General features: G+C 41.3%; 1 protein-coding gene across 9 annotated transcripts in view; it reads left to right on the top strand.

Annotated features, from left to right (window-relative positions):
• The window catches only part of CFAP61 (cilia and flagella associated protein 61), a 294,815-nt gene that overhangs the window by 33,605 nt on the left and 236,838 nt on the right, over positions 1 to 24,372 (top strand). For all 9 annotated transcript variants that reach the window (XR_011430676.1, XM_001489672.6, XM_023626019.2 and 6 more), the window contains one exon: positions 11,329 to 11,461. Coding sequence is in view for 8 of the 9 variants with exons in the window: in XM_001489672.6 (XP_001489722.2) it covers positions 11,329 to 11,461 (133 nt within the window). In the remaining variant the exon portion in view is untranslated. The remainder of the gene's footprint in view (positions 1 to 11,328; positions 11,462 to 24,372) is intronic.

Genomic DNA, 24,372 nt, shown 5'->3' with positions numbered 1-24,372 from the left:
TGCTGGAGAGGTCACGTGTTGGCACCAGGGTTGACAGCCCCAGCTGAGCTCCCATTGACAGTCAGCCTTTCCTCCCAGCTGTGTGAGTGCGCCATTGTGGACGTCCAGCCAAGGAGAGCACCCCTATATCTGCAGCCCAGCTGACATCTGACTGCGACCCCAAGCAGGGACTGCCTGGCTGAGTCCACCCAGATTTCTGACTCACAAAATAGAATACCTCTTTTGAAAAAACTGTGCATATGAAATCATTTCACAAAGGTGGTTGCTTGGCTTAATTTATCAGTGAAGAATAAATTGTATCTTCATTGGGTCAATCAAGCCATATTTGCTGGATTTCTTTAGAAATTATTGAATTTATATTTAAAAAAAGCAAGAGCCTACTATTTACCAGGCATGTCGTATTATGGCATAATTGTTAAGAATTTGAAAAAAATGACATCAAGTGGATCTAGATTCTGATCTTTGTTCTACTACTCACCAGATGGGTTAACTTGAAAAAGGAACTTGGCCTCTACAGGCTTGAGTTTCCTCTCTGTCAGTGGGTGTGTTGTCTACTACATGGGATTGTTGCAATGATTGGATGAGCTGATGAAAGTCAAGTACTTAGTATACTTCCAGTCACATGTAAATGCCCAAAGAAATTAAATGTTATTATTAATGTTATTAGAGTTAAGGGTGGGGGAGTGACCCATCTACAATAAGCTGTAATTCTGTGTAGCTTGGAATAGGGAAGGACACAGAGGGATGAAGACAGCATAAGTGTAGTTTACATTTACAAACTGTGTTATATCCATACAGTGATACTGCTCAGCAATGAGATGGAATGAACTACTTATATACATAATAGCGTGGCTCAATCTCAGAAGGTTTATGTTGAGTGAAAGAAGGCAGACACAGAAAAAAGACCATATACTGTTGTTTCCACCTTTATAGTGTACAAAAAGGGCAAGACTAATCTGTAGAGAAAGAAATCAGATCAGTGGTTGCCTCTGATGGATGGAAGAGTGAGACTGGGAGGGACATGATGGAATTCTTGGGTGATGGCAATGCTCTGTGTATTGATTGGGGTGTATGCAGTTGTCAAAACTCATTAAACTGTATTCTTAATATCTGTTCATTTTACTATATGTTATTATACCTCAGTGAAAACAATTTAAAGGGAAAAAGGCTTCACAGAGAAGGTAGCCTCTGAATGTGATCAGGAAGGATAAGTCAGAGTTCAGTCAGGGAGACAGAATGAGCAAAGGCATGGAGGCAGGAAAGCACCTGGAATATCTATTACCAGGCAGGTAGGCAGGTGTGGCTGCTATTCATGGTGTGGGGAGGAAGAGCAGACCATTAAATAGAAAGGAAAAACTGTAATGAGAAGGCTTTGTCTCGGAGCCAGCAGGTAGCACAGAAGAAGAAAGACATGATTCAGGCTGCATATTAAAAGATAACTGATTTCCATGTTATCAGTGGCTTATAGGGGAGGAGCACAGAACAGTCTGGCCAAGAAATGATACTGGCTGGAATTCAGGTAGTGACAAGTCAAAGAGATCCAGGTAGGAGAATGAATCAGGGCAGGTGCATAGATGCAAAGAAATGTCTGAGAGGGAAAGTCCAATTTGGTTCCCAGTTGGATGGAGAAGTTGAAGGATAAGAATGAGTTAATGGTGACTCAGGGTTTTCAGGTTTAGGGGGGATGGTGGATTCATTAGCTTAAAGTAGAAATAATAGTGTTAGATGGACAGGAGAGAGTTGGAAATACAGGTCCTCTCATGAGTAAGGAGATCATGAAAATAAAGGAGACTGTCTAATTGAGGGGGCAATTTTAAAGTGAAAAATCAGAGGACTAGGGCAGAATTTTGAAAGATGAAAATGAGCTGTTAACAATAAGAAGGAAGAAAACTGGAAGAGAAGGAGAGAAGTATTATAGAAGTCAAAGACTCTTAAAGTGGCAAATGATGCAGGGAAATCAAATAATTTGAGTAGACAAAAGAGGCCGTTGGATTTGGAAATTTAAAAAGACAGAGATGAGGTGAATAAAACTGATGAACTTTTAGCCAAAGTGACCAAGAAAAAAAAAGAGAAGACAAATTACTGATACCAGGAGTGAAAGAGATGATATCACTACAGATCCTACAGACATTAAAGGGATAAGGGAATATTACAACAACTCTACAAATACAACAATTTAGATTAAATGGGCAAATTCCTTGAAAAACACAAACTACTAAAACTCATTTAAGAAAAAAATCATAACTTGAATAATTCTATATTTATTAAAGAAAAGTCAGATGAACTTTGGGTGAGAGGGTGGGTAGCTGCTTGCACTGACACTGGCCTCTTCTCCCAGCCTCAACCTGGGGGATGGCCTTCCCCATCCCTAGTTGCTGCTCTTTTTCTCTTGTTCTCATGGCTCTGGATTCTGCTTTCCCCAGGATCTGGGCCTCAGCTTTTCCCCAAGCTCATTCCTTTGGCTCCTCTGTGCCAACCTTCGCCACTCAGTCACCAGTGCCCTATCTCCGGCCACTTGGTTTGAGTCTGGTCTTGTCCCTCCTTGAAGGGCAGAGTTGGATATTGGAAGTCAAATTGCAGTGAGCTGAATAAATGAGAGGTAATGAATTGAAGGCAAGGGAATATTCACTGCTCTTTAGAGAAGTTTAGTGATGAAGGAAGGCAAAGAGAGAGGCAGATGTTGAACATTGTGCAACCATATAAGTGATTCTGGTTTTAGTCTCCATCTAGAGCATTTACTTTGCATTCTGATATCCAGACATCATGTGTCTAAAATAAAGGTTACCAAGGAGTAGAATAAGTTTAGATACCTAATCTACAGTAGGAGAAAAGAAAATTCCTTGCAGAAAACTATTTTTCTTTACTTTCTTTTTATTCACAGCTAAATAATCACATCATAATTCTCTCTTTATAAAATACTTTTGATCATGATACCAGTACTAATACAAGCCAGATGCATTCTGAAGAGAAGGAAATTTGAGTGAAATAATATTTTCAATTGATTCTCTTATATCTTTCAAATCCTCCTTCCTATGATATGAAGTTTCTCTTGTTGGTATCATCAAATAGGCCCTCCTCTACTTCAGGAAGCTGCATTCTTTAAAGACGTTTTATTGTAAAAATATTCACAAGTCAGCAGTTTTTTATGTTATGAGAAATTTCCATAAATTAATTGCTTAGGATCTTGTAAATAGTCTAGCAATTGCTGTACTTTTGTCTTCATTTCGTTTTAAAGTCTGTCATTTTTTCCTGCCATTTGCTAGTTAATTTGGGGGAGGAGTTCATTTAACAAAATGAATTATGTTTTCAAACCAGAAAAATTTTTAAGTAAAAATTACTCGTTATTTCATTCTTCCATCTTAGTATGTAACTACACACACATATGCAAGTATAGTGTATACGCCCCCTCTCTCTCTAGTCATGATCACATGTTCTGTTAATTGTATTTTTCACTTAATATAGCAGATCGTCATCTTTCTGGATCAATTTTATTCTTTTTAATGGCTTAATGGTATTTAATCATGTGGCTCTAAAATAATTCATTTAATTATTCCTTATTTATAGAAGTTTGTCCTCATTTTTTTCTATAACAGGTACTACTGTGGTAAACAGTCTTGTACATATATCTTCAAGTACTCATGCTATTTTTTTTCTATAGTATGGATACCTAGAAGTGGAATTTCTGGATAAGAATGCATTAAATACTAAGATTTAAAAATTGATGCTACCAAATTATTCAACCAAAATAGTCATATCAGTTTATATCCTAACCAATAGAGTCTTATTTTCTTACACTCTCACCAATACTGGATGTTTTCAGTTATTAAAACTGTTTCCAATCTATTAGGTCAAAATAGAATTTCGTTGTTTTAATTTGCATGTATCTAAATATTTGTGGATCTGAGTGCCATTTTGCAGGTTTCATTTTAAATGAATCAAATAGTTGAATTTAAAATTATTTCTAGTTTAGGAATTATCTGGATGGATGATTAAACGTGTGTGTGCAAAGTAGACAGTTCTTTGGGGGAGGGTAGAAGGGAATGGGTTACAGGTGAGGGAGGCACGTTTCTAAAAGTATTTTCTCCTTTTTTTTTACTTACTAGAGCACCAGTTTATTATAAAAAGATATAATGCAAGAACAACCAGAGGAAAAAGATGGAAAGGGCAAGGTGTGGGAAAAGGGCGTAGACCTTCCATGCCCGGTCCAGGTGCGCCACTCTCCCCAAAGCTTCCCGCGTTCACCAGCCCGGAGGCTCCATATTTTCTTAAAGAGTAGGCAGTATACCAAATTTGGATTGTGGGAATTAATCATTTTCTTGAGGAATTTTAAAGCTTAAGTACTTTCAACATAGGTATTCAGCAAGACATTATTGTGATAGAAAATTGTGTATAAATTTAATACTGAAACTGGCATGTACAGAGACAGCCTATCTAAAAATTACCCATTTCTTTCAATTTTAGTAAGGGGACGTCTTTGCTAACCTACTCACTGATGCCCTACTTGTCCTTCAGAATGTCGGTTGCTGGAGAAAAGGTGTAAAATGTGCCCAGCGCAGTGCTGGCTTCTAGGAAGCATGTGGTAACTGGTGGTTATGAGCTGGTCTTCTTCCTTCTCTCCTTCCCATCCCACCACCTCCTTCCTTCCTTCCTTTTACTCTTGAAAAATTTAGTGTTATGGACTATAATCTTCAAGCGGACAAGGCTGATGTGGCCTGAACTAAACTTTCCCGATTCCTTCCCCTGAGGTCTTACTTGTTCAGCCTCTGATGGTGAAACATGCCACTTGCCCAGCCCACAGTAAATCTCAAGAAGCAAGTCACAAGAGGAATATAGCCCTGGCAGCATAGAGATGACAGTGGGTACTTCGTCGTGGGGAAGGGACATTTATAAAAAGACAGTTTAGTGTATGGCATGAATTCATGAGGAAATTATGGAATTATGACAGTTGATGCTTTTGCTTAAAGAAGGTGGAGAAGTGTAATGTGTATCAAGAAGCGCTCTCTCCTAAATGTTCAATTTCAAGTTCTGATATTTGCAGGTGTAGAATTTCAGGTATCTGGAAAATGCGCTCACGGGGACTATCTCCCGCCTTAACAATGCAGAAGAAAAGAAGACCTTTCAGAATGTTACGTGGGCATGAGAATAGCCTTGGATCCTCTTGGGCTGCCGTATTTCTCTTATTTCCCCACATTTATCTTTCAACATCTGTTGCATCAGTAGTTACTTGCACTGATAATTAATTGTGAAGAACACAATTCTTAAGATACTAAAGCAGTGAAGGGTTTGGGGGTGTAATTATCCTTCTGCCATTTACCTAGCAACGTATTCAGAGCCGGCGAATTAACGCTGTCATCCCCAGTCCTGTTTCTTTGATTTACCCATGTGGAAAATTGTGCTGTAATCTACCCCTCTGCTTAGACCCTAATTATTGAAGTTACTGTTCTGTGTTTTGCATAATATCTGAAATGAAGCATAGCTGCTTCTGGGCACACCTTTGTAATCTGTAATGAGCTTGATTAATCATCAGTGGTGGATTTGAGATGTTCTCAGACTTAGAAACTATTGGAATAGTCTTTCTGGGAGAAAACCTACCTTTTTCAAGCCCTCATGGGAGTGAGGGAGGACTCACAAGGAAAGGATTATGTGCTGTCAGTCAGTATTATAAAGTAACTAAAATGGAATACTACTTTTTGTTGATAACGATTAACTAAATTGGGTCAACATTATTGCTATTTAAAATAGATGAAAGAAAATTTAGGACTTTAAAACATAAAACTAGTGGTTTTTAAATACTAACTTTTCACCTCTCAAAGCAATTATTTTTATTAAGCATTTGATAGTCTCATGCTCTTTAGGACTCCACTTAAGCTTGACTTCTGAGCAATTTCATATAAATGAACATTCTGATGCTAAAGTTTTGAATGTCCTAAAGTATTCAAAATATGGGGTAGAGTAATTACAGAATTTCGCCATTAAACGTGTTGAGTCCTGATAAGTGACCCAGCAAATAGAATTTGGTTAGCAATCCAACTGGAGCGATGGTGTGCCAAGATAGACTTTTGGATCAGATCCTGGTGGTGTGAATGGCAGGGGCCTCTAATTGGCCTTGAATGTGGTTTGAAATCATTTAGGGTTTAAAATCCTCCATAACTTAAAACCATGACGTTTTTCAATGAGTAGAAGCTAAATGGTTCCAAAACCTATTTCAAAGTTCTAAAATGGAATATAGTTTAGAAATGATGGATTTGATTTTCTTAAAGAAGACCACTAGAGGTCACAAGAAGTCTTGGAAAAACAAAGGTGCTTTGTTTTACACATCTGAGTAAAAAGAAAAATCCAGTTGGCACCCACTGTAGGTTTTAATACGCTGCATTCTTTCGTGCTACCACTAAACTGGATTCTCTGTGATTTTTTTCCTTCATTCTTTGATTTCTTAACGCCTACACACACGTACACACACTCTCAGGCTTGAAGAAATACCATTGTTATGGCATCTAAAGTGACATCAGAATCACTTTTTCAGTGGTACACTTTTAGGTCTAGCTAATGAAATGTAAGTCCTCTCCGGGTGTGGAAAATGCCCTCAGACAGGAGAGAGGTGGGCAGGCCGATGTTCTGCATGCAAAGGTGGCCTGCTGCTGCTGCTGCTGTCATTGCAGTCCTTATGTGTGAACTTCCATCTGTGAATGCGCAATGGTTTCTTTGCTAGCAAGAAAATAACACGCACCTCCTGTGCTTAAGGGAAGCTGGCCTGTAGATTATCCGCTAGGATTGTAATTACACAGAAGAGTGGTCAAGATGTTGAGGCATTGAAGCACTCTCAGAGTCTGCCTGTCAGCAAGAGACCATGCCAGCCAGCTGGGAAAGTTCTGTGGGGTCTGGGCATCATGATGCTCCTCGAAAGCACAGCTAACAGACATAGTGGAAATGATGAGTGAGTTTGTCTTTTCTTCTCCCAACCTCCAAGGAAGCCAATGAGAGCCGTCAGGTCCCTATCATCCTTCACCTTGCCTTCTCCTGGGTTAAGAGGGCACCCATTCCCCAAGTGAGGTATCCTTGAGAGGCTGTTGATTATCCTAAGCTTTAGAGTTGACTCCATTTTCATTGGGCATGTTTTTCAGAGTCTGATGGACATTTAGTGCCTGAGCCATCAATCAGCCTTTATGGGATGGACATTTGTTTCTTCCAAACAAGCTAAAATAAAATATTATATAACTGGTTACATTAACAAGCACATAATTGCCTCCTACAAGCCACGTGCTGAATGGAAGCTATAAAGGAAAGTTTCTTTTCACTCAGAATGGTGTCATTCCCATTATACTTTATATTGGTGAACTATGACCTTCCATAGTCATCACCACTGAAAGGCTGTGGGTCACAGAGGTGCCAGGCACGTGGCTCTGCTGTGCCAAATGAATTCGGGGAAGTCGTGGCTCTCCTGCTATCTGAGTAGCAGGTGGTGCTCATCGCCTCGGAATGCTCACATTTAAACATTTCACTGGCTGAATTGTTTTTGGTAGCCGGGGTGTTTTGTTTCTGTGAGGCTGGACTTTGTCATATGCCATTTGAGACTCTGCGAGGCTGATGTCATACTTTATCATTAGCACCGGGGCTGATGCAAGATCATAAATTATCGATTACCCCAAGGAATGCATTTAGCAGAACAAGGTCCTCTTTATCCATTTTGGCTTAAGTGAGAGACTCTTCAGAACACTAAGATTTGAATGTTTTTTTCTTATATTTCCCAAAAGAATTAGAATTGTGGTATGATTATGAATAAGTTTGTTAATGGGCTGCTGAGGGCTCATGATTAGACCTACAGCCCTGGGTCCCTGTAAACCTTTATTCCTGATGTTTATATCCATTGAGTAATATTTTTATGTCCATCATATAGAGAAAAGCCCATGGTACACAGTTGATTTTGGAGTTCCCTATATGATAGCGATCTCAATCTACTTAAAATGATTAGGATATTGAGTTATTTAAAATAATTATCTCTATTAATAAATATAAATGCAGACTTTTATTTTTAGCAAAATGTTTGAAAATGGATTTGTTGGCTATGCTCACCTAGAATCTTCTTTAAAAATTTTTTTAACCTATATCATCCAGGACTCTTTACAGAGAAAAGCCACCCCTGTTAGCAGCATCCTTTGGGCAAGTTGTTAAGTGGGGAAGTGAGTGGCTTCTAGAATGCATTGGAGCATTCTAGGCTCCTTCAGCCAAGGTCCTGAGCACCCAGGTGGTGCCAGCTGGCAGGGGTTTCCAGGTGGCATGGGGTATGGTGGGGGGCATGTGAAATCTCTCCAGAGCAAATACTGCTGAGGGCTTACTGCCTGCCAGAGAGTGAACAGGAGGGTATCCCTTGTATTACCACACTGTACCCTCCCACTATCCTTGTCCCTGCCCATTTTGTAGCTGAGAAACCAAGGCCTAGTGTTGAAGTGACTGGAAAGCTTTCTCAGTCAGTAGAGTCAGGCTAAGTAGAGGGGATGTGGAGCTCCAGTGAGGGACTGTGGGCTCACTCCCCAGATGTGCCCCTTCGAGCCACACGTCCCTCACGTGGAAAACACGCAATGGCACCCCTTAGCACTGTCAGTGCGTGTGGGACACTGGGCCGGGTCCTGGTGTATGGTAAGGGCCCTGTCCATGTTGGCTGTCACTGTTGCACGTGTGCTGTGGGCTACAGGGTGTGCAGATGTGAATGGTCGACAAAACTGGATACTGGTTAAAGTGCTAAGGACAGATTTTAATTAGTAATAACTATTGTGATAGGGAAAAGCATCCACTGTGAACTGAACTCAACTTTGGTATGTACAGAGGTGACTGGGCCTCTTACAGGGAAAATGAGGGAATTGGGAGGTGGGTAAGTGGGTCTTGGTAGAGTCAGGGAGGTGAAAAATTACAAAAATCAGGAAGATGGGGTTGGTGCATATGAAACCCATCTGAGTTTGCTAACTGGTGCTTATTGAAGTTAGGCTCCTACCCTCCCACAGAGACTGGGAGACAGAGGCCCTATCCTCAGGAGTTGGCTGGAAGAAACAGGAAATTCTTCTGGCAGCCTTGAGCTTTCTCAGGAAGGCACTTTAAAGGTGGCTAAGGTCATCCTAGGGATGTGGCCTTGAGCTATTAGAAACTATGTTAGTGTTTGTTCAAGACTTTATAGGCCAAGGTTGAGGCCTAGTTGAGAAGAGGGCTCAGATGAGCCGGGCCAGAGTTTGGTCAGGAGAGAGTCTTTGCCACAGAGAGGCACAGAACTCCCTCTCTATCCACAAAGAAAAGCATGTAGCATGTTCCTTGGTTGGGAACATGTCCTGTGTTGACATTAACACCAGAAGTGGACAATGGATATCCAATGATGACACTCTCGTTGGATTCCTGGGAAAGGAGGCTGGGAAGATGAACCACTGGAGGGTGTGGGGTGGAGGTTAGCCTTGAAGGATGCTGGAATTTGGGATAAGTGAGGGGGTCACAGAGCTGTATAGGAACAGAGGTGGAAAGAGGGAAGATGGTGAGGTCCCCTTCTAGGGACAATGAGTAGATCAACTTGTATTGTTGTTGGTGATAAAGATGGAAAGATGGAGGCCATAAAAATGAGGGTAAGGCTTCTGTGCTCAACCCATAAACAGTGGGGACTGGCAAAAGTTTTTTAGTAAGGAAGTGAGGTGAAGAAGGCAAGGTTTTAAACATAGTGATAGTGAATGAAATGGGAGAGTTTATACCTACAGTGTCCAATGGACAATTTTGCAATGATTCAAGCTTCTGTAGTGATAACCTCTCCCATTCCATACGTTAACTATAGATGTTCTATGCCTGTTCTTATTGACCCTGGAGGAGTTGTGGCAAGGCTGCCTTGATGATTCACAGTGTTGACCTCTGGCCCTTGAGCCAAAGACCCTCCTCTCAACTGTTTTGCATGTGCTCATGCTTCCTGCTACCAGTTTTCAAAAGGAGTGTCAAGAAAAAGAAGGATTTTTGAAGAGCATTGTTGACTTAGTGTAGAATGTGACAGCAGCATCTAAGTCAACTGACCTGAGTTCATCACATGACTCTACTGCCAACTAGTTCTGTCCTATTAGGCAAAGTATGCCATCATCCCTCTCAGCCTTGCTCTCCTCCATCTGTGCAATGAAGATGGCAATGCCTACCTCCTGGGTTGCTATGAGAAGTATAGCAACAGAGGTAATCTGGATAAAGCCCTGAGCTTTGTATACATACTAATAACTCAATAGACGGAGCTACTATTAACATCAAAGAGAACATATTAGAAGATAAAATGAGGTGATGAAGATGGCTTAGTAATGAAATAAAGGAGAGAGGATAAAGGTTAGTAGCCAGATCAGATATACTACCAAAAAGATAACACAAATGTGGAGCATTTTAATAAGAAAAGTACCAGGAAAAAAGTATAAAAACATTCTAGACAGATAAAATAGAACACAAAATTTTACCAAGAATGTACTAAAAAGAAGAAAATACTTAAATATGGCAGCAAGTTGGAGTCCAAGGGCCAGGATGACCATGCTGCTATAAACCTGGTTCTTGGGTCCTCCTCAACCCCCGATATTGGTTGTCAAGGTCACTGTAGAGGGTACTGAGAATGGAGGTTTGAGGTGGATGTCCCAAGGATGGTGAGCAGAGCTTCGTTACCTTCAAACCAGAATTTCCTCCTCTGTGGATAGTGTAGAAATGTCTCAGGAATGAAGGGTACCATGGGCCAGTGTTGGAGAAATGCCTAAGGAAGGTTAAATATTCTTTATCCCAGTACTTCTCAGAGTCTTTAATACATAACTGTGATACTCCAGGAGGGGATCTATAGAAGGTCCTGGTTTTAGACGGTGGAATTCTTTTAGGAGGAGGAAGGGGATGCTTGAGACAATGTCATAAAAGTAGTATTCCTTGGAACACATTTGGGAAATGCTGTCCCAGCTGCTTGTCCTTTGGCTCAAGACAAATAATGCCCTATGTTCCACATCCAAACATGCCGAGTGTGTTCCCTCTGCCTGGAATGTTCCATCTCCAGGTCTCCACATAACTTCCTCCCCTTCTCTTCATTCAGGTCTCAGCTGAGATGTCTCGAGAGGTCTTCTCCATCCCAAAGCACTTTCCCATCACTCTCCATCCCAAAGCACTTCTCACTATTAGAAATGTTTGAAGTGATGTACTTGTTACAGTTTTATTGTCTGTTTCTCCTTTAGAATGTAAGTTCATTGCATGAGAGTGTTGCAGTATTCCTGGCATTTAGAACAGGGTCGGGTGCATAGTAGACGCTGCGTTGAAGAACAAATGAATGAACGAACAGTAAACTTAAGACTTTCTTTTAAACAGGGTGGAAGATCATGATGATCTTATGCCAATATTTCTGCACCATGACACCATTCTGAAGGCAACTTATGGCGAATACTTCCTGGCTGAACTAATAGAGGCCCAAGATGAAGAGAATCATGCTGTCGTGTGTGAGGTTGGTGATTAACCCACCTAGGGATGTGCTTGGTGAAATAAAAGAGAGAAATAAGTGACATTGCTCCTGATTTTACCCAGTGCCCCAGGGCTGCCATCCCCTGCTCCCTCCCCATGCCCTCCAGGTGGCATGCCAGGCTGATTTGTAAACTGTGGCATCACTCCTTCTGTGCTGTTACTGGCTTTAGGTTTTTAGGTTTTTGAGATCCTTCCAGATGCCCAGGCTCCTGTGGATTCTTTGCCCTGTTCCTAGAGTTAGGGGTTAGAGTTAGGAGGAAAGGAAAATATCCTCTAGGGATGTCTAGGGAGCATTTCTGAGATCCCAGAGGTCAGAGTTCACAAACTAGAATCCTTCTGGCAGATGGATTGTGTTTGACTTGGAAAGTGATTCATTTTTTAAAAACTTAGTTTTTTTTTTTTAAAGATTGGCATCTGAGCCAACATCTGTTGCCAATATTTTCTTCTTCTTCTTCTTCTCCCCAAAGTCCCCCAGTGCATAGTTGTATATTCTAGTTGTAGGTCCTTCTGGTTGTGTTATGTGGGACGCCACCTCAGCATGGCCTGATGAGTGGTGCTATGTCTGCACCCAGGATCTGAACTGGTGAAACCATGGGCCGCAGAAGCAGAGTGTGCAAACTTAACCACTCGGCCATGGGGCTGGCCCCCAAAACTTAATTTTTAAAAAACTTTTTGTTTCAACAAAATTTCACACTTATAGAAAACTTATAAGTACCCAGGTTTCCTAAATGTTAACGTTTTACTACATTTGCTTTATCATTCCCTTTGCTTGCTCTTTCCCTCTCTCTATTTATATAGGTAAAAATATGTGTGTATAACATAAATTTATATATTTTTTATGAACCATTTAAGAGTAAGTTGTGGATGTAATTCCCCTTTACCTTTAAATAGTTCAGTGTGTATGTCTTAGAAATGAGGATGTTCTCTTACGTAACTGCAATGCAGCAATCAAGTCGAGCGGTTACGGTCCTGCAATCCTGCTATCTAATCTACAGACCTTATTCAGATTTTACTGACAGTCCTGATAATGTCCTTTATGGCAGAAATAAATCCAGATCATTCGTTGTACTCAGGTGTCATGTGTTCAGTCTCTTATAATCTGGAACAACTCCCCAGTCTGTCTTTGTCTTTCATGACGATGACATTTTTTAAGAGTACAGGTCAGGTGTTTTGTAGAATGTCTCTCAATTTGGATTTGTCCAATGTTTTCTCATGATTTGATTCATGTTATATGTAATTAAATTTTGTTGAATTAGTAGCTAACATTTAAAAATTAGGAAAGAGCATATAACAATTGGAATTTCTAGCTTTCCTGGAAAAATCAGAAGGCCTGCCTGTTGGGCCTGTTTTTCTGCAGGGCCCCAGGGAGTTGGAGCTTTGGAGCAGCTGCCACTGCAGGCAGTGGGTGCCCTCCAGCCCAGCACCATTCACACCGTGCCCTGGGTCTTCACAAGCTTCCTCAGCCCATCTTCTCCATTGTGTGCGAGCACGGTCCTTGTGAACACATCAGGTGTGACCACTGACTCAGGACATGCCCTGTGAGAGTCCTGATTCCACAGTGTCCATCCAGGAAGGCTTTACAACAGGAGGTTTGGGATGGAAATAAAGAAACACGGAACCCATGCCCTCTAGTTTGCCAGCTGTACACCCAGAGGTCCACACCCAGGGGAAAAGTTGGGAAGAGACAAAAAAGAGAGCTGGCAAGCTGCTAGCTTTATTGTGTCTCAGCTCAAAGTGATGAGCAGGTGAACCTGGGACTCTAGGTGGCTGATATGAGCAACTCTGTGACTCTTGAGACCATCTCTCATCCTTGCTCCACCCCTGGAGGCATTCACTGAGGGACACTCCTCCTTTACAGAATGTTAGCTAGCAGTGAGTTCCTTCTCTGCATTTGCCCCCACAGGATTTGATAAAGAAGATCCTAATTCTGATAGCTACACATACGTGTACTGAGGTATCTTTAGGCCTTTATTTGGGTTTGAACCTGCCAACATAGGCCTTCCTGAAAAATAACATGATAGCTTTCTACCTCATGCCGCTCCATCTGAAGCTTTGGGCGTTCTTAAGAGTTGAAAATGCTGAAATAGGGATATTCATGGGGTCTGCCCAAGGGTATGGAGAAACTGTCTGACTGAAAAAAATTGAGACTCTTAGCATCTTAGGGTCATTAGGGAATATGTGCTAACTATTCAGCGTTAGGAAGGATAGGGTCATGACCAATGGCATCTGCTTTATGTGTATATGAGAAATGCGAGGAGAATAATTTAAAGTAGTGGTACTCAAACCTGAGCATGCATTGAAGTTACTTCTTGGGCTAATTAGAACACAAATGACTGGGGACACCCCGCCACCACAGCATCTCTGATCCTGTAGGTCTGGGATGGGGCCTGAGAATCTGCATTTCTCACTAGTTCTCAGTGATACTGATGCTCCTCGTGTAGGCACCACATTTGAGAACTCTGTTTTAAAGGAATGAAGCTTCCCTCCAAATAGCTTGTTATTGACTAGTGTACAAGGACCTCACAAGGCCAGCCTTTTGTTGATGGTTTTAGGAATTGAGAAAAAAAGCAATTCAAACGTGAGCTAAGATGTTCTCTTTGCATCCATGAGAAATATAGAGGGCAATTTTTTGGTAAAGGCCTTTAAGAGAGGTTTATATAGGCTTGTACTGAAGATTGTTTTTGACAGCAAGATAGTCTTATTTTGAGTGAATTTTCGTGTTTGTCTTTTGCATATCATAATTAAGAAACATGCATAGACCACTTGGGTACCCAGCCCTGTACCTGAATATTTCATTCATAGAATCCCAAGGTTCAGGCAAAGATGACCACAAATTATGCTTTTTTTAAAGTGGATATTTGATCTTCATTTTAAAAAGGAGGGTTTTGTGCCAGTTTGTTGAAAAGCATTCAAAGGTGGGAATTTAGCAGTTTTACTTCTAGGAGGACTTGTTTCGGGAATCCATCATTCTTCATACACTCAGTTCTCATTGTTTGACAACACTGTAAGGGCTATTTTAAAAATATTGCTTTTCGTGAAAAACATGGAATCAAAAGTTCTCTTGTTTTGATGACTTGATTAGCGTGAGACTTCGTTCTCCGTCAGTGGTTCTCAAGCTTGGTGTGTATGAGAGTCACCTGGAATGCTTTTAGAACATCCCCATGCCACTGGACTTGCATCTAGAATACGTAAAGAACTCATGCAGCGACAAAGAGGCAAATCATCCAAATGAAACGTGGGCAAAGGATTTGAATAGACATTTCTCCAAAAAAAATATGCAAATGGCCAGTAAGAATGTGAAATGATTTTCAATACCATTAGTCATTAGGGAAATGCAAATCAAAACTACAGTGAGATACCACTTTACACCCACTAGGATGGTTATCATAAAAGAGAAGGACAATAACAAGTGTTGGTGAGAATGTGGAGAAATTGGAACCCTGAGACATTGTTCTTGGGAATATAAAATGGTGTAGCCACTTTGGAAAACAGTCTAGCATTTCCTCAAAAAGTTAAACATAGAATTACCATTTGACCAAGCAATTCACTCCTAGAATTGAAAATAAATATTCACTCAAAAACTATGTACACAAACATTCATAGCAGTGTTATTCATAATCGCCAAACAGTGGAAACAGCCCCATGTCTATCTGCTGATGAATGGGTGAACAAAAAGTGGCATATCCAAACAATGGAAAATTATTAGGAAATAAAAGGAATGAATTACTGATGTATGTTACAACATATTTGAACCTTGAAAACATCATGCTAGGTGAAAGCAGCCAGACATAAAGACCATGTATTATATGATACTATTTATATGAAAGCCCAGAATAGGCAAGTGTATAGAGATAGAAAATAGATAAGGGGGGGGGGGGTGATGGGGAGTGACCAGTAATGGGTATGGGGTTTCTTTGGGGAGGACGAAAACATTCTGAAATTAGTGGTAGTGGTGTACACCTTCGTGAATATACTAAAAACCACTGAATTGTATACTTCTTAAAGGTTTATTTTTATGGTAGGTGAATTATATCTCAATTTTTAAAAATTCTGTTGCTAGGAATCATCAGGATTAATTAAATCAATCTTTTGGGGTGAGACACAATCAGTATGGTTTTTTTTTTTTTGGTGAGGAAGCCTGGTCCTGAGCTAACATCTGTTGTCAATCTTCCTCTTTTTGCTTGAGGAAGATTATCCCTGAGCTAACATCTGTGCCAATCTTCCTCCATTTTCATATTTGGGATCCCGCCACAGCATGGCTTGATGAGTGGTATGTAGGTCCATGCCCAGGATCGGAACCTGTGAACCGTGGGCTGCTGCAATGAAGCGTGCGAACTTAACCATCACGCCACCAGGCCAGCCCCCCACAATCAGCATTCTTTAAAAGCTCCCCATATAATTCCAATGTGCAGTCTAGGTAGTGAAACATTTATCTGCATGACGGAAAACACATCTGGTGAAGAATGGGATGAATTTAGAGAGATAGGGGCATTAGCTACTTAAGGTGAGAACTGTCCCTAAAAATTAGATTGTGGGGTATTAGTCCATACTAGTTGTTTCTTCTACATTGAAAAGGTTTTTATTTTTATTCTTTCATACTTAGGTTTTTGCATTTTTTTTTTAAAGAGTTGCTTTCATATATTCTCATTGGACCTATAGCTTCAGGTTAATGAAAAAAAGGAAGGGTTAGGAAGTATTTGGGCCCAGCAGCACCATTTTGAAAAGCTATGTCTTTACACGATGAGACAAAAACTGCTGAGAAGTAGTATGATTCATACAGACCCCCAATAAGGACTTTTACTGACCAAACTATAGGACTCCGGTTTAGTCAGGTCTTTGTTTTTTGGAGAAGAATTTTATTTATTTTTTGCAGCTTTATTCAGATATAATTGACATACAACATCGTGTCAGTTTAATGTGTTGATTTAATACATTTATATATTGCAAAATGATTACCACCATAGCATTAGCTAACACCTCCCTCACATGTCATAATTACCATTTCTTTTTGTAGTGAAAACATTTAAAATCTACTCTCTTAGCAGCTTTGAAGTATATAATACAATAGAAGTAATTATAATCACCATACTGTACATTAGATCCCCAGAATTTATTCCTCTTCTAACTGGAAGTTTGTGCTCTTTGGCCAACATCTCCCATTTCCCTCACCCCCCACCCCCCCTACTCCCTGGTAGCCACAATTCTACTCTGCTTCTACGAGTTTAGCTTTTTTAGACTCCACATATAGGTGACATCGTACAGTATTTGTCTTTATCTGACTTATTTCACTTAGCATAATGCCATCAAGGTCCATCCATGTTGTTGCAAATGACAGGATTTCCTTCTTTCTCTTGGCTGAATAATATTCCATTGTGTGGATAGATAGATATGTACATACATGCATACACACACACACACACGCACACTACATCTTCTTTATCCATTCCTCTGTCGACAGACACTTAGGTTGTTTCCCCACCTTGGTTATTGTGAGTTATGCTACCATGAACATGGGAGTGCAGATACCTCTTCAAGATCCTGTTTTTCTTTCCTCCTGATATACGCCCAGAAGTGGGATTGCTAGGTCATACAGTAGTTCTGTTTTTAATTTTTTGAGAAACCTCCATACTGTTTTCCATGATGGGTTCATCAATTTACATTTCCATCAACAGTTAGCGTAAGTGTTCCCTTTTCTCCATATCCTTGCCAGTACTTGTTATCGTTAGTCTTTTTGATGATAGCCATTCTAACAGCTGTGAGGTGATATCTCATTGTGGTTTTCATATCTTCTTTATCCAGTCATCAGTTTCTGGGCATTTAGGTTGGTTCCACGTCTTGGCTATTGTAAATAACACTGCGATGAACATAGGGGTGTATGGGAGTCTTGGGATTGCTAATTTCAGGTTCTTAGGATAGATACCCAGTAGTGGGATAGCTGGGTCATAGGGTATTTCTATTTTTAACTTTTTGAGGAATCTCCATACTGTTTTCCATAGTGGCTGCACTAGTTTGCATTCCCACCAACAGTGTGTGAGGGTTCCTTTTTCTCCACAACCTCTCAAACATCTGTCTCTTTTGGTTTTGGATATTTTTGCCAATCTAACGGGTGTAAGGTGATATCTTAGTGTAGTTTTGATTTGCATTTCCCTGATGATTAGCGATGATGAACATCTTTTCATGTGTCTGTTGGCCATACTTATATCTTCTTTGGAGAAATGTCTGTTCATGTCCTCTGCCCATTTTTTGATCGGGTTGTTTGTTTTTTTGTTGTTAAGCTGTGGAAGTTCTTTGTATATTATGGATATTAATCCTTTGTCGGATAAGTAGCTTGTAAATATTTTTTCCCAATTAGTGGGCTGTTTTTTTGTTTCAATCCTGTTTTCCCTTGCTTTGAAGAAGCTCTTTATTCTGATGAAGTCCCATTTGTTTATTCTTTCTATTGTTTCCCTCATCTGAGGAATTATAGTGTCCGAAAAGATTCTTTTGAAACTGATGTCAAAGAGTGTACTGCCTATATTCTCTTCTAGAAGACTTATTGTTTCAGGCCTAATCTTTAAGTCTTTGATCCATTTTGAGTTTATTTTAGTAAATGGTGAAAAAGAATGATCAATTTTCTTTCTTTTACATGTGGCTGTCCAGTTTTCCCAGCACCGTTTGTTGAAGAGACTTTCTTTTCTCCATTGTAGGCCCTCAGCTCCTTTGTCGAAGATTAGCTGTCCATAGATGTGTGGTTTTATCTCTGGGCTTTCAATTCTGTTCCATTGATCTGTGGACCTGTTTTGGTACAGTACCATGCTGTTTTGATCACTGTAGCTTTGTAGTATGTTTTGAAATCGGGGATTGTGATGCCTCCAGCTTTGTTTTTCTTACTCAGGATTGCTTTAGCAATTCGTGGTCTTTTGCTGCCCCATATGAATTTTAGGATTCTTTGTTCAATTTCTGTAAAGAATGTCCTTGGGATTCTGATTGGGATAGCATTGAATCTGTAGATTGCTTTAGGTAGTATGGACATTTTAACTATGTTTATTCTTCCAATCCATGTGCATGGAATGTCTTTCCATCTCTTTATGTCATCGTCAATTTCTTTCAAGAAAGTCTTGTAGTTTTCATTGTATAACTCTTTCACTTCCTTGGTTAAATTTATCCCAAGGTATTTTATTCTTTTTGTTGCGATTGTGAATGGGATTGAATTCTTGAGTTCTTTTTCTGTTGGTTCATTGTTTGTGTATAGAAATGCTACTGATTTATGTATGTTGATTTTATACCCTGCAACTTTGCTGTAGCTGTTGATTGTTTCTAATAGTTTTCCTATGGGGTCTTTGGGGTTTTCTATATATTAGATCATGTCGTCTGCAAACAGCGAGAGTTTTACTTCTTCATTGCCTATTTGGATTCCTTTTCTTTCTTTTTCCTGCTGAATTCCTCTGGCTAACACCTCCAGTACTATGTCGAATAGGATTGGTGAAAGTGGGCACCCTTGTCTTGTTCCTGTCCTCAGAGGGACGGCTTTCAGTTTTTGTCCGTTGAGTATAATGTTGGCTGTGGGTTTGTCATATATGGCCTTTATTATGTTGAGGTACTTTCCTTCTATACCCATTTTATTGAGGGTTTTTATCATAAATGGGTGTTGGGTCTTGTCGAATGCTTTCTCTGCATCTATTGAGATGATCATGTGGTTTTTGTTAATGTAGTGTATCACGTTGATTGACTTGCGGATGTCGAACCATCCCTGTGTCCCTGGTATAAATCCCACTTGATCATGGTGTATAATCTTTTTCATGTATTGCTCTATTCGGTTTGCCAGAATTTTGTTGAGGAGTTTTGCATCTATGTTCATCAGTGATATCGGCCTGTAGTTCTCCTTCTTTGTGTTGTCCTTGCCAGGTTTGGAGATCAGAGTGATGTTGGCTTCATAGAATGTGTTGGGGAGTACTCCATCTTCCTCAATTTTCTGGAATAGTTTGAGAAGGATAGGTATTAAATCTTCTTTGAATGTTTGGTAGAATTCTCCAGAGAAGCCGTCTGGTCCTGGACTGTTATTTTTGGGGAGGTTTTTGATTACTGTTTCTGTTTCTTTACTTGTGATTGGCCTATTCAGATTCTCCATTTCTTCCTGGTTCAGTTTGGGGAGGTTGTAAGAGTCCAGGAATTTGTCCATTTCTTCTAGGTTGTTCAATTTGTTGGCATATAGTTTTTCATAGTATTCTCTTATGATCCCTTGTATTTCATTGGTATCTGTTGTGATTTCTCCTCTCTCATTCCTAATCTTATTTATTTGAGATTTCTCTCTTCTTTTCTTGGTGAGTCTGGCCAAGGGTTTGTCGATTTTGTTAATTTTTTCGAAGAACCAACTCTTTGTTTCATTGATCCTTTCTACTGTCTTTTTCGTTTCAATATTGTTTATTTCTGCTCTTATTTTTATTATTTCCCTCCTTCTACTGACTCTGGGCTTTGTTTGTTCTTCTTTTTCTAATTCTGTTAGGTGTCGTTTGAGGTTGCTTATGTGAGATTTTTCTTGTTTTGTAAGGTGAGCCTGTATTGCGATGAATTTACCTCTTAGGACTGCTTTTGCTGCATCCCAAATGATTTGGTATGACGTGTTCTCATTTTCATTTGTCTCCAGATAATATTTGATTTCTTCTTTAATTTTTTCAATAATCCATTGTTTGTTCAGTAGCGTGTTGTTTAGTCTCCACATTTTTGTACCTTTCTCTGCTTTATTCTTGTAGTTGATTTCTAGTTTCATAGCATTGTGATCAGAAAAGATGCTTGATATTATTTCAACTCTCTTGTATTTATTGATGCTTGCTTTGTTTCCCAAAATATGGTCTATCCTTGAGAATGTTCCATGCGCACTTGAGAAGAATGTGTAGCCTGCTGTTTTTGGATGAAGTGTTCTATATATATCTATTAAGTCCATCTGGTCTAATTTTTCATTTAATTCTATAATTTCCTTGTTGATTTTCTGTCTGGATGTTCTATCCATTGGTGTTAATGGGGTGTTGAGGTCCCCTACTATTATAGTATTGTTGTTGATGTCTTCTTTTAGTTCTGTTAAGAGTTGCTTTACAAATTTTGGTGCTCCTGTGTTGGGTGCATATATATTTACAAGTGTGATGTCTTCTTGGTGGAGAGTCCCTTTTATCATTATATACTGTCCCTCTTTGTCTTTCTTTACCTGTTTTGCTTTGAAGTCTACTTTGTCTGATATTAGTATAGCGACACCTGCTTTCTTTTGTTCATTATTAGCTTGGAGTATTGTCTTCCATCCCTTCACTCTGAGTCTGTGTTTGTCTTTGGGGCTGAGGTGTGTTTCCTGGAGGCAGCATATTGTTGGGTCTTGTTCTTTGATCCATCCTGCCACTCTGTGTCTTTTGATTGGAGAGTTCAATCCATTTACATTTAGAGTGATTATTGAAATGTGGGGGCCTACCGCTGCCATTTTATGTCTTGTTTTCTGGTTCTCTTCAATTTCCTTTGCTTCTCGTCCATGGTTTAGTCTGTTCTGATGGAGAGCTGCTACTCTCTGTTGTTGTCCTTCTACTTATCTCCTTTGTTCTTGGTTTTGTAGTCCCTTTCCTTTTTTTGATTTTTCGGGAATGAGCGTTTTCCTGAGCATTTCTTGAAGAGGAGGTTTGGTGGCAATGAACTCCCTTAATTTTTGTTTATCTGGGAAAGTTTTTATTTCTCCATCGTATTTGAAGGATATTTTTGCTGGGTAGAGAATTCTCGGCTGCAGGTTTTTGTCCTTCAGATTTTTGAATATATCATTCCACTCTCTTCTAGCCTGTAAAGTTTCTGCTGAGAAATCTGCTGAAAGCCTGATGGGGGTTCCTTTGTAGGTCAATTTCTTCTGCCTGGCTGCCCTTAGTATTCTCTCCTTGTCATTGACTTTTGCTAGCTTCACTACTATATGTCTTGGGGTTGGTTTACTTGCATTGATAAAGTTTGGAAATCTATTGGCTTCTGTCACATGAAGTTCCATCTCTCTCCCCAGGTTTGGGAAGTTCTCAGCCATTATTTCTTTGAATAGGCTTTCTGCCCCCTTCTCCCTCTCTTCTCCCTCTGGTATACCTATAATCCTTAGGTTGCATCTCCTAATTGCGTCAGATAATTCTTGGAGAGTTTCTTCATTTCTTTTTAGTCTTAGCTCTCTCTCCTCCTCTGCCTGCAGCATTTCTACATTCCTATCTTCCAAATTGCTAATTCTTTCCTCCATATTATTGGCCGTACTGTTCAGTGCATCTAGATTTTTCTTAATCTCCTCTATTGTGTTCTTCATTTCCAGTATTTCTGTTTGGTTCTTCTTTATAGTATAGAACTCTTTTGTGACATAGCTCCTGAACTCGTTGAGTTGTCTATCTGAATTCTCTTTTAACTCATTGAGTTTTTTAATGATGGCTTTTTTGAAGTCATCATCATTTAGGTTGTATATTTCATTGTCTTTGGGATTGTTTTCTGTGTGTTTGTCATTTTCCTTCTGTTCTGGAGATTTAATATATTTTTTCATATTGCTTTATGGTGTAGATTTGTGCCTCCGCATAGAGATAGAGTTTAGTTACTGCTTCCACTTGTTTCTACTGGTGTGGTGGGGGGACAGCTGTTTATACTGCTCCAATCAGGAACCCTATCAGCTGTTGCTAACTGGGCCTGGGCCCCTCCTCGCAGTCACAGTGATCCTGTGAGTTCCCTCTTCAGCTGTGGAGGTCATCACAGGGGGACTTCAGACTGCTGGTGCCTACTGTTGCAGACCACCTAGACGTGCTCCCTCCTTAGGTTCTCCAGTGGTTTTATGGGCTTTCCCAGCAGCCAGAGGCAGGATCACTTATATCTGCAGCTCTGTCACTGTCGGTGCCCACAAAATCTCGCTTGTCCACTATGGTCACAGCAGAGCTATGGGCAGTTTCTACAGTCTGTGGTTAGCTCACCTAGCTATGCTACTTTTGTCCCAGGGTCTTCCAGCCTTGTGGTTGCCGGATGGGTGCTCTCTACTAGTGCTGTGCAGAGGCTATCGCTGAGGCTTCTGTGAGACTGTAGAGTTTCCTCCTGGGCCACAGAGCCAGGTCGCTGGAACTCCACCCAGCCCCAGTCCTCTCCCCTAGGATCTTGGTGAGCCCATTGCCCTGTCTGGGGAATAGCCTGATACCTTGAGTTCAGTGGCAGCTGGTTGGCTGCTGCCCTGCCTGGGATTCTCCTCTTTGGGACCCTCCCAGCATTGTGGATGCTGGGTGGGGCCTCTCCGCTAATGGCAGGCAAAGACCCTGCCTGCTGCCCTGAGGGGACTTCAGAGTTTCTCCCCCAGGCTGCCTAGCCAGCCACTGGAGCTCCACCCAGCCCCGGTCCTCTCCCAGGAGATCTCTGGTAGTCCCGAGCCCCTCCTGGGCGAAAGCCCGGTCAGTGGAACTGGCGGTGGCAGCTGGCGGCCCGGCGCGCCATTTGGGATTCTCTCCGGGAGCCCCCAGGCGTTGTGGGTGCTGGGCGGGGCCTCTCCAATAATGGCAGGCAAAGACCCTGCCTGCTGCCTGGACAGGATTTCAGAGTTTCTCCCCCAGGCCACGTAGCTGGCCGCTGGAGCTCCACCCAGCCCCGGACCTCTCCCAGGAGATCTCCAGTAGTCCTGAGCCTCTCCTGGGCGAAAGCCCGGTCAGTGGAGCCAGCCGCAGCAGTTGGCAGGCCGGCACACCATTTGGGAGAGCCCCCAGGCGTTGTGGAGGCTGGGCAGGGCCTCTCCGATAATGGCAGGCAAAGACCCTGCCTGCTGCCGGGACGGGACTTCAGAGTTTCTCCCCTAGGCCGCGTTGCCAGCCGCTGGAGCTCCACCCAACCCTGGACCTCTCCCAGGAGATCTCCGGTAGTCCCGATCCCCTCCTGGGCAAAAGCCCAGTCAGAGGAGCCTGCAGCGGCAGCTGGCAGGCCGGTGCGCCGCTTGAGATTCTCTCCAGGGGCCCCCAGGCTTTGTGGATGCTGGGCGGGACCTCTCTGCTAATGGTGGGTAGGGGTTTTCCCCACCGCCTCCGGTGTGTAACTCTGGAGCTTCCCTCTGGGCTCAGGTGTAATTGCGGGGGGCTTAGGTAGGGCTCTGTTCACGTGTTTCCACCATCGCTCCTCTGGTGTGCGCTCCCTCCTGCCCTTGGCGTGTGGCAATGTTCTGGGGGCGTCTGCTGGAAGAAAGCCGCCCGCAGGCTCTAGGCTGTTTGGGGGTCGGGGTCAGAGAGTTTTCACCTATCTCCACCTCCTCCCGGAGGGAAGTCCGTCCGCCTTCCAATGTATAGCAGTGTGGGTCTCTCCAACGTCCTGAGATGCTATATAGATATCCTTTGTCAAGCTATGAATGTCCAATTAGTTGTAGATTCGAAGGAGGAGAGACAAAGAAGTCTGCTCACGCCGCCATCTTGGATCTTCCTCCCTTCTGCCCATTTTTAAGTGGATTTTTTTTCTACTAAGTTGTATGAATTCTTTGTGTATTTTGGATATTAACACCTTATCCAATATAGGGTTTGCAAATATTTTCTCCCATTCAATAGGCTGCCTTTTCATTTTGTTGATGGTTTCTTTTGCTGTGCAGAAGCTTTTTAGTTTGGTGTAGTCACACTCACTAATTTTTGCTTTTGTTGCTTGTGCTTTTGATGTCATAGCCAAAAAAATCATTGCTAAGATCAATGTCAAGGAGCTTCTTCCATGTGTTTTCTCCTGGGGGTTTTACCTTTTCAGGTCTTATGTTTATGTCTTTAATCCATTGTGAGGTCATTTTTGTGAGTGGTGTAAGATAGGGGTCCATTCTTCTGCATGTTGATATCCAGTTTTCCCACCATCATTTATTGAAGAGGCTATCCTTTCCCTGTTGAACATTCTTGATTTCCTTTGCAAATACTAGTTGGCTGCATTTGCGGGGGT

This window comes from Equus caballus, chromosome 22 (genome assembly GCF_041296265.1).
Source record: "Equus caballus isolate H_3958 breed thoroughbred chromosome 22, TB-T2T, whole genome shotgun sequence".
NCBI lineage: Eukaryota > Metazoa > Chordata > Mammalia > Perissodactyla > Equidae > Equus > Equus caballus.
This window is presented reverse-complemented; position numbering and strand designations above follow the sequence as displayed.